At 41.3% G+C, this 16918-nt stretch overlaps 1 protein-coding gene across 2 annotated transcripts; it reads right to left on the reverse strand.

Moving 5' to 3' along the window:
- Window positions 1–3258: 3258 nt before the first annotated feature.
- Window positions 3259–16583, reverse strand: LOC134449393 (cathepsin S-like). Of its 2 annotated transcripts, none has more exons than XM_063199300.1 (8): window positions 16476–16583; window positions 15501–15648; window positions 15000–15122; window positions 14067–14219; window positions 10213–10443; window positions 5694–5859; window positions 4919–5021; window positions 3259–4076 (listed from the first exon to the last, which is right to left on the reverse strand). In XM_063199300.1, exons 2-8 carry the CDS (start codon window positions 15630–15632, stop codon window positions 3977–3979), a joined length of 1008 nt encoding a protein of 335 aa, XP_063055370.1. In that variant the 5' UTR covers window positions 15633–15648; window positions 16476–16583; the 3' UTR covers window positions 3259–3976. The 2 variants fall into 2 exon arrangements, with proteins under 2 accessions (XP_063055370.1, XP_063055371.1); XM_063199301.1 differs by lacking the exon at window positions 16476–16583 and adding an exon at window positions 15873–16023.
- Window positions 16584–16918: the final 335 nt, after the last annotated feature.

A 16918-nucleotide genomic window follows, 5' to 3' on the forward strand; every position in this document is an offset into this window, starting at 1 on the left:
GTCTCTCTGGAAAAAAAAATCTGAAGGAATGTGGGTCTGTTACTTTGTACAGATTTCAAGCACACTTTTCCATTTGTATTGAATTACATGTTGAGGATAGTTTTGGAGAGCCATAGAGTGGATCTCCTGGCTTATACAGTGTTATTAACTCTTATTCAGTGTTACTAACCCTCTGTCCTATTGAAGAACACAGGATTCACAGCACAGCTACTTTGATTGGAGATAGAATTCAAAATGATCTCAAGAAGAAAAAGGAGGAGGAAAAAAAAAACAAAGAAATTCTAATTAATGTATTTAAACTATTTATGTATTTATTTTTATTTATTTGCCTATTTATTTGCAAGTTGTTTATTTATTTAACAATGTAATATGTGTACTCTTTATTCTTTCAAGCTTTCTATGTCTGTGAAATCGAAACCATTGATGGGGCGTCGATTAGGTTTATTTATTTTTTTGCTTTCAAAGACCTCCATCACTATACCAAAGATGAACATTATTCTCCCTGAATGTAGTGTCATTCTTCCCTCAATGTTATTGTTCAACATATGGGATAGACCCGTGTTTAATATGTTTAAAAAGTCTATCTGTATTCTTGGCAAATGTCTCATTGTTCAGATACTTTAGCCAAAGTTAGTTTGAATGTGAAGAGTTTGTGATAGCGCATTGGTTTGAGATTTGCTACAATTGTCCGCAGAACCCCATCACAGCAGCAGCGTGTCCAATGGGGGCGTACGACTAAGATGGTTTAAAGTGACCAACCTGGCTTACTTAATCCACAGGTTAAATAGCCGTAAACCTGCCTCTTTATTTTGCTTTATTAAGGCAGTGATGCTCTGTGCACTGCTACTAGCATCTTTACAGGCACCTTTGAGTGAACTAAACCAGGTTTTCATCACTTAATGTGTAGTTGACGCCCCACGCGTCTCTCTGTGTCCTCACTTGGACAGAGCAGACTAATCTGCCGTATTTACAGTATATGAACATATACAGTGCATGCGGACATAAAATGAATGAATTCCATTAGATGAACATCACGATCTTTGCCATTCTTAGCGTACTGGAGAAGTGGTGGATGAGTGCGAGCAGAGCAGAGCAGAGAGGTGTGTGTGGCAGCAGAGATGGGTGGAGAACAGGATATGGGGCTGGGGTCATGGGTGGCTATTGGTTTTCTTTTATTTCCTATTCTATTTCTTTCCTATTGTTTCTGTATTGTTTGTGTGTTTGTGTTTCCATCGGGCTTGGACATGGCCTTGTGTCTCTTAACCTTTGAAGGGCACATGGACGAGCCCTTTCTAAAGCATGCACTTGAAAGAGGGGGGGTCCATGAAAGAGGCCATTGACTTTCAGCAGACTTCAAAGAGAAGCCCTGTGTTTTATTTATTTATTTTAGTTTTTTTTTCCCCCTCTGCTTTTCACGCCAAGTCTGTCTGGGGGTCTAGACCCAGGCTTCGACCCACAGGCTTTTGACACTCAAAGGGGGGGCGGGCAGATCAGAGAGGGGGGGCTCAATCACCACCCCTCCCCAAAAATGGATGGGGTTAGATGATGGGTGGGTGGTGGGTTGCAGGCAGCGCAATGAAACTTTAATGGCTGACGACTGTAAGCATGCTGTACTAGGGAGGAGGGTCTTTGGTAGTGGTGGCTGGGGTCAGCCTGGAGGTCCGTGGTTGTTGTATTGTAGTGTACACTGTACATCCTCTGGTCTGACTCTGTCTTATGACACCATGTCACATCCTCGAGAGACCTGCTGCGGATGCTTGTGACAACAGGGGCCATCACAGCTTCTGTCTCACTGTCAAAAACACACGGTCAAACAAATAATCAGACAGTCTTGGATGTGTCATGACTGAAAAAGTTCGGGATGGGGTTAGGTATCCTCTATGTATCCCCCCCTTTGAATTTCGGTTTGTTATTTTTTGGGGACTTTGAACTAATCTGTGGCCTGGTGAATGTACTGTCTGTGGGGCCACCTTGTGGTTATAATTATAATTGCGCTCCAATGTAACCACTAGGAACAATGAGGGGAATGGATCAGGGGTGGGAGGGGCAAGGGGCGGGTGCTAGAACCATTTTTTTCCCCAGTCTTGTTCAGTTGAGTGCAAGGGGTGTCTATAGTAACAAATAATCTAAAAAAAAGCCACCAAACCAGCGCCTAAATGCGTAAATATGAGACATAGAAGAACCTAGACCTCTCTATTTCTCGCCTCCTGTGGCCCTGTCTGTTTGATGTACATAGAGATGAATTCATCTACCTCAATTGTGTGATACGTTTGTGTAGCTGAGATGTTGCTTAACCAAAGACTCCATCCTTTTCAGGGAGTGTCTCTCATTTCTTTGAAAAAAAAAACCAAACAAACAAAAACTTTTGTGTGCTGGAATCAATCCCCACTAAAACCAAGGCTAACCAAGCCCCCTTTCAGTCGAGCAGAGCAAAGGATACCATTCACCATTCAAGGAGCACCAGGCGTTTCATTGGCTGAAATGCAAAACTCTCTCATTATTACTACATAACCTCGGGTTCTAATGCAAAATAAAACAGTTGTCCGGGGAGGGTAAATCATAACTAGACTCTTCGTAGGACATTGTTTTCAGACAAGACCAAAAAAAATGTGAAACTTTTTAAACCAAAGCTTGCCAGAACCGGTTAGTTTGCATTTTCAGTTCCAGTGCTGGGCTCCTCGAATTGAATGACAGCCTTAGTCTCTGAGAACACTATGCCATCAGAAGTACCATTTATGCCAAACCTGGAGATCAAATGGGAGTGACAATCGAAGCAAGAGGGGATTCTTGCTGTATACAAGGTTGCTTTTCCCTGAAGTGTATTACTATGAAATGTTTAAAATGAAAGCCAAAAAAAACCACATTAACAACAAAACTATTTTGGGTATTCTTTGTGCGTGTGCGCCCATTCTGAAGGGTGCTGCCATACATGACTGTGTGTGTGTGTGTGTGTGTGTGTGTGTGTGTGTGTGTGTGTGTGTGTGTGTGTGTGTGTGTGTGTGTGTGTGTGTGTGTGTGTGTGTGTGTGTGTGTGCATTAACAATGTGGCTAACCAACCAAATACAAAATCTTAAAATTTCCACTATCAATCAAGGCAAGACATTCTGTACCCATTTTGGAAAACAAGAATCACTTGATTACCTCATGAATTGTTTGTTGTGATGTTGCACTGAAAATAAAAATGTCATTTTTAACTGTGGCAAAGAGTGTACTTTACTTTCTGCATGGATTTTTTTGGTCAACATACTTCAGTCAAAGTGCGTAAAAGAAATAACTTTAATTGAAATTCATATGTTTTTTTTTAAACAGGTCACTCTCACTTTATGTAAAGTAAAATACTATTCATCTTAAAAAAATACAAAATGATTCATGATGTGCAAGACAGTCCAAGCCTGTCAAGTCAGACTATAACATGAAATGTACAGTCTGGACTCGCACCATAGGCAAACTCACAGTCCTAACTAAGCCCATTCTAATGACTTGCTACACAGATTTAAAAACTAGACAGAGCATTATGAGTAAGGAGGACGGAGCCAGGCCTGATTCCAACTATGTATGTTTATCCCCTATGGTGCAAGGCTAGATCAACACAGCCTGGTTTAGTTTACTAGGTTAAGACAGTTCCTCAAAACAACTCGCTCAATGGCCTCTGATAACATTATCTTAAAAGACCTCGCCTAACAAAGACGCTGGTGAATGACTCAGATGCGTCCCTTAATACTTCCTCCAAACAGATAGCCCTCACCTCCTAAAGAAGAGTAGTTATGTAGACTACTTTTCCCCAACAACTTAATTTCCAAATTATTCATAAGCATTAAAGTGAACAGTATGCATACTACAGTATAATATTGTACAATTATTACAGTAGAAATAATATGTTCAAATCAGTTAAAAAAAAAATTGGTAATTGTTTTCCCTTAAAAAAATACATTCCCATCAAAAAGATCCCTTTCATGAGTTCCATTGGGCTGCTTGATCACATTAATGGGTAACAGGCGTATTTTGCAATGCCACACTGGTTGTTCTTGTTTCGGGCCATTCGAATGTAGCCCTGGTCTCCAAAACCAGCACCCCAGCTGCAAACAAGCAAACAAAGAGATGGTGAAATACATGCCACACATCACACACATGCATGCACGCACGCACGCACGCACGCACGCACGCACACACGCACACACACACACACACACACACACACACAAGAGGAAGTTCAAGAGGAAATTAAAGTCTCCTCTTCTCTTTTATTTGCATAGCCGCACACTGCACACAAAACAAACAAATCAGCCTGATGCCACAGAATTCCATGGAATCGACTGAATGGTGTGATGGAAGAGTTTTCTGTGATGCTCATGGAAGTGCTTTCTCTATGTTCTCACAGCACTATGTTCAGTCTTATCATTAGAAAACTGACAAACCTGTGGTCCAGTTGGTGAAAAAACATATTCTGTTACTAAACAGAAGAATGCTTTAACAATTATAGTTGTGTCCAGACCAAACCAATCCCTACCCGTAACCTGTTAGTAAAGATTTTTTTTTCGTTGAGAAATACCTTTTCTGGTTGGATGATAGGCAACCAGATTCTTGTGCCAAATGAAAAAATGCTAGCAGTCAGTATAAGCTGTGCCCAGTGCCCTTAACAATCGCCAACCCTAACCTGTCAGTAAGAAATGTCTTTTTTTGGAGAAAAAAATCTTTGAAATAAGACAAATCCTGACAGAACTTAAATCGGAACATAAGACTGCGGGAACATACAGCAGTGGGAATACAGAGAATGCACTTCCGTTGGGCCCAACACAGAAAACACTTCCATGACCAACATCACAGATTTTGTGTCACAATGGTCTGTGCTCATGTCACGAAATTGTGTGAGATCATTGCACAAACCCAGTGCCCAGGAAATGAGTGAGGAGTAGCCTACCTGTTTTTCACCAGCCAATAATCCTGTCCATCCATAGTGCCATAGCCCACTGCCAGCACGCCATGGTTCACCTTCTGGGTGCATGAGGGGTCATTGTACACCCCTGTGAACCAACACAACCATTTCGTTAGCATGCTATACAGGTACTTATCTTACTGTGTTGTCATAAAGAACACTTCAATGTGTGACTCAAGAATCAACGTAACCCAAGTACTAAAAAGTACAAAAAAAGCAGTAAAAAGTAGTAAAGATGCTGTACAGATGTACTCTGCTGTACTCTTTGGTTTTAACTTTTAAACCTTTTTCAGTGTAACTTAAAAATTGATATGGACATTATGTCCATAATGTAGAGCAAAGCAAAAGGATAACAAAACCGTTTTTATTAATTCATTCTATTTTCAAGTTGGTTCTAACAGGGCTTTTCCCAATGTAGTTGTAGTGTATGAATAGCAGCGTGTGTATAGTGAAGTGAAAGTCCATTGGGAAACTCCAACTCCCATTGTCATTGTGACGCAGCACTCCACAGCACACAACGAAATTGCATTTATGCCTCACCCGTGCAAGGGGGCAGCCCTCAATGGTGCCCCTAGGGAGCAGTGCTGCGGGACGGTACCAGGGTACCTCAGTCATGGAGGAGGATGGGCGAGAGCACTGGTTGATTACTCCCCCCACCAACCTGACAGGTCGGGAGTCGAACCGGAAACCTTTGGGCTACAAGTCTAACCGCTTACCCATGACTGCCCTAGACGGTCACGTGTAGTAATTTATAACCTACCGCTGCGGAAGAAGATGAAGTGAGGGCGCGTGGCGTCGATGGCGACGGACACGGGGCCGATGTTGGCTACCGCCTCCTTCAGGGCCTCCTCACTGTCCTCGGGCACAAAGCCGAAGCTCGAGCAGTTGGCGGCCCGCTGCTCAGGGCGGTAGTTGCAATCTCCTTGCTGCCAGAAATGAAGAGATGAATTGTATTGAATTGAATGAATGAATAAAATCTAAAAGAAATTGAAAACCTTTTATTGTCATTATACTCCATACAATAGCATTTGAAGCCTCCCTACAAGAATGAATGAATGAATGAATGAATGAAATGAATGGATGCATTTCAGTTACACACTTTCCAGAGTTTAGTTATAACAGATGTATGGCAGTTCCAGAGTTTAGTTAGAACATCATGTTAAACTAATAATTTCACTTCGCTTCACTCCTGTTTGCTTGCTTTCGCTTCCCACATACGACTGAATGGCTTGGCCAAATTCGTGTCTATGTGTCCCTACTGTTACCTGTCAGTAAGAAATGTTTTTGGTTTTTTTTTTTGAGAAAAATAATCTTTGAAATTTATACTCAATACAATAACATTTGAAGCCTCCCTACAAGAATGACTGAATGAATGACTGAATGAATGACTGGATGAATGAATGAATGAATGAATGAATGAATGAATGAATGAATGAATGAATGAAATGGATGGATGAATTTCACACAAAATGGAACAGCCATGTTGATCATAACGTAACAAACCATTTGATATTATTATGGAATACCAGGCCTGGACTGGGAGAACAAAACGGCCCGGGCATTTTTTGGCTCAGACCGGCCCCACATACCGGTAACATTAAATTGACGTAACTAATGTCTTCTGACGGAAAAAAACCCTCTCTTTCAGGTACCAAAAAACCCCACCATACGTGCAGTGACTTCACGTTCAATTTTTTATTTAAAATTAATCTACAGTATGATTGGTCATGTAAGCTGACAGAAAACCTGGAAGTTGAGAGAAGAGAGCCCCTAGCAGCTGGTGATGAACTGGCCTTATCTACACTATTCAGTCCAATCAGCTCCTTGGACACACATACCTATTCTAATGTTGGGCACATAGACCTTCACTATTGGGTTTGGAGCGTCTTGCTTAAGAAGTAGTTAACTTCTGCCTCAATAGTCTGGCTTGACTAGACAAGAACAGAGGGATAAATTATTTACTACAAATAATACAATACTTAAACTTAATATCCAAATGTATATTTATTGGTAGTCAGGTGCAAAGAAATCCTACACACTGTCCATTCCACCAACAAACTTTTCTGAAGAAGGTCGGATGACCGAAATGTTGAATTAATGTTTGTTGGTGGAATGGATTTCTTTACACTTGAATCACAACCCCACCAGCCCAACCACAGAGGTGTACAAAAGCGTCTTCTTGAAATATTTATTGGTAGTAACAATAATGGGCAGTCATGGGTGAGCGGTTAGGGCGTCAGACTTGCATCCCAGAGGTTGCCCCAGAGGTTGCTGCAACCAGTGCTCTCCCCCATCCTCCTCCATGACTGAGGTACCCTGAGCATGGTACCGTCCCACCGCACTGCTCCCCATGGGGCGCCACTGAGGGCTGCCCCCTTGCACGGGTGAGGCATAAATGCAATTTCGTTGTGTGCTGTGTCCACATGTGTGCTGTGTCACAAGGACAATGGGAGTTGGAGTTTCCCAAAATTTGTAAAGATTTAATTTGTAAAGATTTGTAAAGATTTAATGTGCTTAGTGGCTACTCACTGGCTACTCTACAGAATCACCAACAGCACCATTCCACCACAAAGACAGCAATTAGCACATGCCAGTGAATATTTTGGCCTTAAAATGAGCAGAATTTACAGGAGGAATAAAATGAAGTCTCAGGAATTAACCACAAAGTTTAAAATTAATCTCCATGTAGCCTATCAAAACAAATCTATATATTTATCACATGGACAATAGAGCATAGGCATATACTTACAAATCTCCATTGGTACACATTCAACTTGGAAAAGGAAAACCAAATGAATGAAATACAGTGCATTTCTCATGCATACCATTGGAAAGAGGAGAATGTAAGCTTTCGAATGGTACCCCACATGCCCCAGTTCACAGCCATGATGTCTATACAAACCTGCATCAAAGAGTGTGTGGGGAAAAAGCGGTGTTTTGTTGAACCGCTTTTTGCGATTTCATGGGCGCTACGCGTTTTTGGTGGGGCTAGAGTCTATTATATCTGAGGGGGCACCTGGGCTGGCATATCATATTTCTGGCAAATGCCACCCCCTGCCAACCCTTAGAACCGCCCCAGCCGAGGACCATCAAAATTACATTGTGGGCCGCCGGTCTCTATTGTAAAATAATAATAATAATAATAATTAAAAAAAAATTTTTTTTAAGAGGGTCATCGGCCCTCAAGGGGCCATACTGTCAGTCCAGCCCTGTGGAATACTGTCCACAAAATGCTGGATTGCAATAAATGGCAAATGTTGGTGTATTTTACAGTTTTGCTTCTCGAATGTAGACAATTTGTATCAGAGACATTTGAGAAGGAGACAACCATTCCCTGGTACTGTAGATGAACGATGTGGTAAGTGGACACTGTTTGGATGACAAAGTGCCACCTACAATTTCAGAAAGCCCCAGCTTCAGGCTGATGAACATAAAACCATCACATTTCTGCCAAATTTGCTGGAAGACGTTAACACAAACAGACAACAACAAATATAGGACAGGGTTGGATAGGGTAAGTGACCCAGGCATCAAGATGTACAGTATGGGACTGGTACAAGGCTACACGAGCCCCAGACTTACTTGTTTCATAATTTCAATCATGCTTTTTACTCACATTTTTCTAATGAATGAAATCCTTGTGTTAAGTTTGAATGGATTCTAGTTATTGATCCATTGTATTTCTTGTAGAGTGATTACTGTGCATGTGTGGAGGTGGCTGTTATGGCTGTGGTAGCATATGTGGTGGGATATGCACACAGAAACTAACTTATCTGGACCAAATAGTTGCGTCATTTATTATGGTAGTTCATTCCTTTTGATTTTCTGTAATGAGGCGGTCTTGAGTGGTCAGAAAAGAGGAGTGTAATAAGCAAGAGAGTATTGCTAAGCATTATTAAGAATTTTAAGTATTATTACCGCGTCATTTTCACCAATATTACTAGATTGATGGGACCCATTTATGCAGCACTAGGCAAGCACAGAAGAGGAAGAAGAGCTTCAAGGCAGAGATAAGCTGCAGAAGATGAGGTTGAAAAAGAGGAAGTAGTGGCCTCTTGCACCACCCTGTGGCCAGATCGCGTAATACCCTGCAGCTCAACCACAGTACTCAGTGTGGTAAAATTCACTGTCTGTTACCGGGCCTTCCGGAGAAGCACTTGTCTGGTGCAAGCGGACGTACTTTACAGAAACCATCCACACAGTAAAAAAACCATCAGCATTAATTCAACTCTATTCCAAGAAGATCGACTTAGTGTTAGTTGATCTCTTTGTTTTGAATTAGCACTTAGGGAGTTGAATTGAACATTGTTGTGGAATCCCACATAAACCATAAATGAATGAAGGAAGCAAAGGACAGCACTCTTCAGATTTTTCAGTGTTTATTCGCCCACAAACGTTTCGGGCAGAGCCCTGAATCGCCATTACACGCTAAAGAAGGACTCTGCCGGAAACGTTTGTGGGCGAATAAACACAGAAAAATGTGCAGAGTGCTGTTCTTTGCTTCCTTCACTCATTGACTGTCATTCTGGTAACAGCTGATTTATCACAGGGGCCCTGTCTTAATGCATTAAAGACATACAAGAGAAGAACCTTGCCGAATTAGTTGCTGTAGTAGCATGTCAGCATAACACACAGTCACCACACCCTTGCAGAGGTAGGAGGACACATTCACACTCATTACCAAACAACTGCCCTACGAGGACAGACGCACACCCACCACACCCTTGTAGAGCTACAAGGACACATACACTTACCACACAGTTGCAGCGGTACCAGGTACCAGGTTTTATTCAAAGGGACTTACAGTTATTGACAGGGTATTGGTTACAGTCCCTGGGGCAATGTGAGGTTCAGGCTCATGAGGTTTTATTAAAAATCTCTGCTTGTTTGAGATGAATGAACACATTCTACTTATAGGGTTTTTATAGGCTGAGGGCAGCTTTTCTTAAAAAGTGCTCAGGCATTCAGCACCCTTTTTTGCAGGTGCCTTAGGCGTCAATAGGTTAAGTGCCTCGCTCAAGGGCACTTCAGCCACGGATGGAAGTGTAGAGAGAGGTAACAGTGGGATTCAAACCTGCAACCCTCTGATCTTAAGTCCATCTCCCTAACCATCCCTAACCACACACTCACCACACCTCTATAAGGGTATGAAGACACACACTCACCCCACCCTTGAAGAGGTACGAGGAGACACGCATTCAACACTCCGTTGTGGAGCGACGAGGACACACACACTCACCCCACCCTTGTACTTCAGAGGTATGAAGACACACACTCACCACACCCTTGTAAGGGTACGAGGCGTCCGAGTCGATGCCTTGGTTGTCAATCACGTACTGGAACGCCGCGGACATGAAACCGCCGTTGCAGCCCTTGTTTCCGTACTTGGGCTTGCTGGAGCAGTCCACCAGGTTCTGGGGGCTCAGGTCCACTATCTTCCCCGTGGTCTTCATCAGCTGACCCTCCAGGGCTCCCACAGCACTGAAGGCCCAGCAGGAGCCACAGGAGCCCTATAATAATAATAATAATAATAATAATAATAATAATAATAATAATAATAATAATAATAATAATAATAATAATAATAATAATAATAATAATAATAATTGTATTTGTATAGCACTGTATCATACAAGGCATGTAACTCAAAGTGCTTAACAAATGGGAAAAACATCATTGTTAGAGATGGATTTAAAAGGGATTTAAAAGGGTTACATCACATTACAGTTGGCAGATGCTTTTATCCATAGCCACTTGCCATCGAGGACATAATCATAGCACACAACACTTGCAGATACAAAGCGCACAGGCAATACACAGGGCAGTTTTTATTTTATTTTAACCCCTTAAGACGCGGCTTTATAAATGTGTCGTTACCAGTATGGTAATGACCAACCCTAGGTGCATTACTAAAGGGCCTGTGTTGTGTCATAGTATTGTAGTGCTGTGGTAGTTACATTTCAATGTTTATTACAGCGTGCCACTGGAGGTATGGCACGCATTAAGGGGCTATGCATACTGTAGATATAGTGTAGATATAGAAAGAGACATAGGCATAGTGTATAGTCAATGATCACAGTACACATTAAGAAACACGGAGTTAGTTCAACATCCTTTAGCACTACAAAGCGGAATCCAAAAAAGTTGGGACACTTTGTATTTTGTGAATAAAATCGAAATGCTGGCAATTTCAAAACATTCAATATGTTAATAAGGTAGAGCATTATGTACAGACAATATATCAGTTGTTAAAGTCAAGCAGAATTATTGTTTTGAGGTAATTATGTCATCATTTAAAATTTGACCCATGCAACAAATCCCAAAAAAGTTGGGACAGGGCCAAAACATGTTGTAATAGTGGGATAATTCTAAAAATAACACAGGGAAGAATATTTTAAAAGGAACTATATTGACTGCCAGCATCAATGCACAAATAAAATACCATCACATAGAGGCTGTGGCACTCAGTAGCGAAGATTTTGAGGGACTAATTACTTATCTATTACACAGAAAGGTTGAATTATTAAAATTGGAGGAATAATTGCAAGTGTAAAGTGTAATCATTGCATGAGTTATGAGATCATGACATATTCGTCGACAACAAGCAAACTATGACACTTCAACAATGACAGCTCTCGAAAAAATGACCATAAACACAACACTTGATAAATGCACATGATGCAGACATTAACCCCTTAAGACGCGGCTTTATAAATGTGTTGTTACCAGTATGGTAATGACCAAGTCGTGGTGCATTACTAAAGGGCCTGTGTTGTGTCATAGTATTGTAGTGCTATGGTAGTTACATTTCAATGGCTATTACAGCGTGCCACTGGAGGTATGGCGCGCATTAAGGGGTTAAACAGTGTTGCATGCGATAAAGCTCATTCTAGATGGACCTAAGAGACATGTGAAACTGTCCTCTGATTACAGAATGGAAAATATTGCATCCTTTTTTAAAATCATGGAGTCATGCACCCTCCAGGTTATATAGAAAATGAATACTTCAGCTTGATTTAGTGGTCAGTCTGAAATACAGCATATATGATGGTAAGGGGGTGCAGAGGTGCCTTGGTTATGGTCTTCTTACACATGTAGAGCATTAAAATAAATGCTGAATAATATATACAGACTTTAAACAGCATACATAGCTACCAAGGCATTATGTTTTGGAGCACCTCCTTTAGATATTGCCCCATAATGGTGGCAAATTTCAATCTCTACCATGTTCCAACAGTGTGGTTCCATCATAAGAGTAAACAGGTCACAAAATAGTTTTCTTGCAGACAGGATATGCCACATATTAAGCATAACAAGAATGTAAACAAGTTGAAGAACACACCTATCAGTTGAGCTGCTGAAATCATGTCTCACACATCAAAATACCTAATTTTTGAATAAAATGATGCTATCAGTCAAAGTATTTAACTGTTCAGTCTCATCCCTTGAGTTGTGTTTTGTCTTATCTAATATAAAAAGCATTTTATTGGCCCTGTCCCAACTTTTTTGGGATTTGTTGCTAGGGTGAAATTTTAAATGATGACATAATTACCTCAAAACAATAATTCTGCTTGACTTTAACAACTGATCTGTTGTCTGTACATAATGCTCTACCTTATTAACATATTGAATGTTTTGAAAATGCCAGCATTATGATTTTATTCCCAAAATACAAAGTGTCCCAACTTTTTTGGATTCCGCTTTGTATTTGAGATCTCTTTATCTTATCCTATATCTCATTAAATTCTTAGTAGACTAGGGAAGACATTTTGACTCAATATAATGTGAATATTTCAAAACATCAGTGCCGACAGTATCGGTCAAAATGGGAACACACCCTTGCAATTGCTCTTGCATAAGTAAAGCAATGGGGAAGTCTAGGACACGGAGAGGAAGTTGGCTGAGGTTGGGGCTGGCTACTTTCCCAGTGATCTTTGCTAGTTGAAGAGCTTCTATTAAAGGAACACTTCACCATTTCTGGAAGTGTGTTCTTTCCTCACCTCCCACTCCAGGTAAATAACTTTATTTTGCCGTTCTCTTGTTCATCCAGCCATTCTCTGAGTCTGATGGATATTACTCCTAGTTTGCTCCTAGTTAGTCCAAGCAAGCATGCTATTATTTAACCAAATAGGACCAGCTACTGAATGGAACCCGAGCACTTCAGGCTTAAAGGGGCCCCTCAAAATTAGTGGCGCAGAACTGAATCGCCGGTGGACCCCGCAACCTCGTGGGCCCCTATTTATTTACATTTCTGAAAACTAGGGGCCCACAAGGGTGCGGGGCACACCGGGAAATGCCCGCTATGCCAGATGGCCAGTCCTGGCCTGATTATCATCGACTTTCAAATCTCGTTGCATCACTAGGAGGGCATGGCCTGGCTAGGCCAGTCCAGCCCTGATTATCTGCTAGCCTGTATGTACAAGTAGCGTCACCACAGTCAGCTAACAGCTGGAAGACAAGGAGAAAGGGAAAGCTCACTTAATTAGCTCAAGGGGAGGCGGGAAATGAGCACACTTCCTAAAATGGTGAACTGTTCCTTTAAACCATACTGATATTGTGTGCTGTTATGAAGACCAAGTGGTTATTTGTGTGCACAGTGTCCATGCACCTGTGCCACACATGCACGCATAAACAAACGCACCCACACATGTGCACAAATACTTATCCCAAATGCTTATCATGAGCAGAGTTGAATAAAGTAGAAGTAAAAGCAATATTACAGATGTAATTACAACTCAAGTATTATGATATTACAAAGTTGAAACCATGTAATATCATACTACTAATAATGTACTGGCATTTGTAAATGTAGAATAATTCTATGTCTGCTTTATACAACTCTGATCATGAACAATCTTACAGTGAAGATTTAAAACACACACACACACACACACACACACACACACACACACACACACACACACACACACACACACACACACACACACACACACACACACACACACAGGGCCACTGACCCCTTTGTGAAATGCCTTTGTGCCCCCTGTCAGCACACACACACACACACACACACACGCACACACACACGCACACACACACGCACACACACACACGCACACACACACACACACACACACACACACATAGCGTGTTGTTGTTAATGTAAGCACACCTGCATCTTGACACCAGTGACGTAGCCCTTCTGCCTCCAGTCGACAGAGTCTGGGACAGGGCCACCAGACACACCTACGAAGGCCGAGGTGTCCCGCCTGAGCCCTGGGGGGACGCGCAGCAGGGCGAGACGCTGCAGAACCTCCAGGGTGGTCTGTGGCGTAAACGTGCAAAGCAGTTATGTACACAGTAACAAATAAATGCATTGTTAATTTAACACCTATGAGTTAATTTAACACCTATTTTATCTAATTTAACACCTACAAGTTCATTTAACACCTATGAGGCTATTTTCCACTGCCGGTTTTCCTCCTGGTAGGCCTCCAGCTCAGCTTATTATATTTAATAATGCATAAACAATGTCTATGGTCTGTGGGGCATATACTGTAGCTCGTGATCCTTTTCATTAGATGTATTATTACAGTATGTCCCCAGTCTTATCTTCTTGTTGCAATATTAATTACAAAATTCAGCTGCAAAGAAAAACATTTTCTTTTCTGACAGGTTAGGGTTAGAGCTGGTCTGGACACAGATTAGCCTTATTTCATTTAGTTACTGGACATGGTATTAATCGGGGGGGGGTGGGGACAGTGTATTGTCTTTCTGAGATTACCACACGGCTGTCAGGGTCTTGGTCCTATGCTATGAGTAGGCCTACATAGAATCTAATGCTGTATGAAAAACATATGCAAACTGGAGCCCTGGATATGACAGGTCTACAAACCCTTCATCAAAATGCCGAAAATAAATGCACAAGGGGTATGGAAACTCAATAAAAACAAATGACTAACAAGTAACAGTTAGTAAGGAAAGATGTGGCCAAGGTCCAGTGTTGAAATAGGCAAACCACACAGCTAGGTCTACAATGATATGACTGGAGTGGTTATGGGAAACAGAAAATCTACAGATGTGTATTGATGGCTGTGTGGCATACCAGGTCTCCCATGTGGTTCATTGCCAGATCATACGTGTGCATTCCCATGGAAGCTTCTAGATTGTGCCTGGATATTAGTCGCAGATTTTTCTCCCATAGCTCCCTTCGCATGACATCCTCCACCTATTTCAGATAACAGAATTGCACGGACACAACACACACACACAAACACACACATGCACGCACACACATACACACACACACGCACACGCACACACACACACACACACACACACGCACAAGCACACGCACGCGCACACACACACACAAACACACACACACATACACACACACACGCACACGCACACACACACACACAAAATAATGTATGCCTATTTAGTAGCCTTACTGTCAATCGTAATCCCCAGTAGTTCTGTTTTTTTTTAAGATTCCAGAAGCCAGAACCCATTACATTTAAATCTGATTAAAACATTTTCTTGCCAGTGAAATGGGGGCTACCTTGGTGAAATATATACAGTATAGCCTATGAACTCAACTAACCTCGTTCCAGTAGACTTTGCTGTGGGTTTTCTTCCATAATTGCCAATGCAGATCCAATGAAGAGTCTGTGACAGCCACTGATGTTCTGACAACGCTCAGCACAGCAACCAATAGGCCTATGTTGACCAGCATTTTGACAGCACAGATTCTGAACAGAAATGACAGTTTAAACACGGATATTTCAACACAATCCTTAATATTGTTAGATTTTAATAAGGCATACGACAGATTGTAACAACTAGACTATATTAATGGTAAACCTATTAAAGTAGAATAGGCTACTCTCACGTTGCCTTACCTAGGCTATATGAATAAGATTTCTTAATTATAGCCTCTTAGCTACCTTCGTCGAAGCAATAAAAAGACGCCTACCTCAGTCTTGTTTCGAATAGCCTACAGTCTTCTGATCGCGTTATGAGTTTGAGAGCACCTTAATAGCGTCGTTTGTTAATGACTCAACAAAAAAAGTCACAAGACTGATAGAAGACAGAAGTGAAATTCAAACCTCAGCCAATTCAATTCCATGAATAGGCTATTTATCCACTTAAACTTCCTTCGATTTCAGATAACAGCTCTTTTGTAATTTTTTTTGTTTTTGTTTTGTTTTGTTTGTTTGTTTTTTTAGAATGGAAGGGCGTAAGATGTAGGAAGTAAAGGGACATGGCACGACTTTGTTATGTGAACATCAACTGGGTCAATAATGCAACAGGGCGCGAGCGACCCCCTCAAATAGGCCAGGGTATGCTGGAATTTCCTTCCACAACATACAACGTAATTAATCGCTTTTAAATAGTCTGTCAGGCTAGGCAGAGCTACACTCCGTTCGTGGAGAGACAATAAGGAAATAACCCACATACATGAAAACGAAAGTTTAAAAAATGAAGTAGGCTAAAGTAGAAAAACAATAGGCCTGACACAAACTAACTCATGGAACAACACATTAATTTGACTATATGATACGTAAGACCATCTTACCGCCGCTCCAGGCGTCGTATTTTGATGTAGGTGACAAGCTTGTACGGACTTACAAATTTCCTGTTGTTAAGATGAAAGCGTCACATCACATGGTCGAAACCAAAAGTGTGTGTCTCCTCACTTGTACAGGCTACGTAGACCGGGGCTACTTGGCACAGGGGAAAGTAGGCCTAGTTGGCACACGCTCATTTTCTAGGCCATTACTTCAAAAATCTTCAAAAAACTTCAAAAATCCTTCTCTAAAATGATGCCCATCTTGAATAGTTTGAATAACCCACCTAATTCAGAGTGATCAAGGTTATCAAATTTTAAAGTGAGTGAAACTTTTTTATTTTCTGATGTCAAAACAAAGAATTTTCTCCTTCCACTTAATGTTCTAGAAAACTAATAGTAGGCCTAAGGAATAGAAACACAGGCCTATAGGCTACATATTGTGTGTGGTA

Source organism: Engraulis encrasicolus, chromosome 5, assembly GCF_034702125.1.
Source record: "Engraulis encrasicolus isolate BLACKSEA-1 chromosome 5, IST_EnEncr_1.0, whole genome shotgun sequence".
NCBI classification, from domain to species: Eukaryota; Metazoa; Chordata; class Actinopteri; order Clupeiformes; family Engraulidae; genus Engraulis; species Engraulis encrasicolus.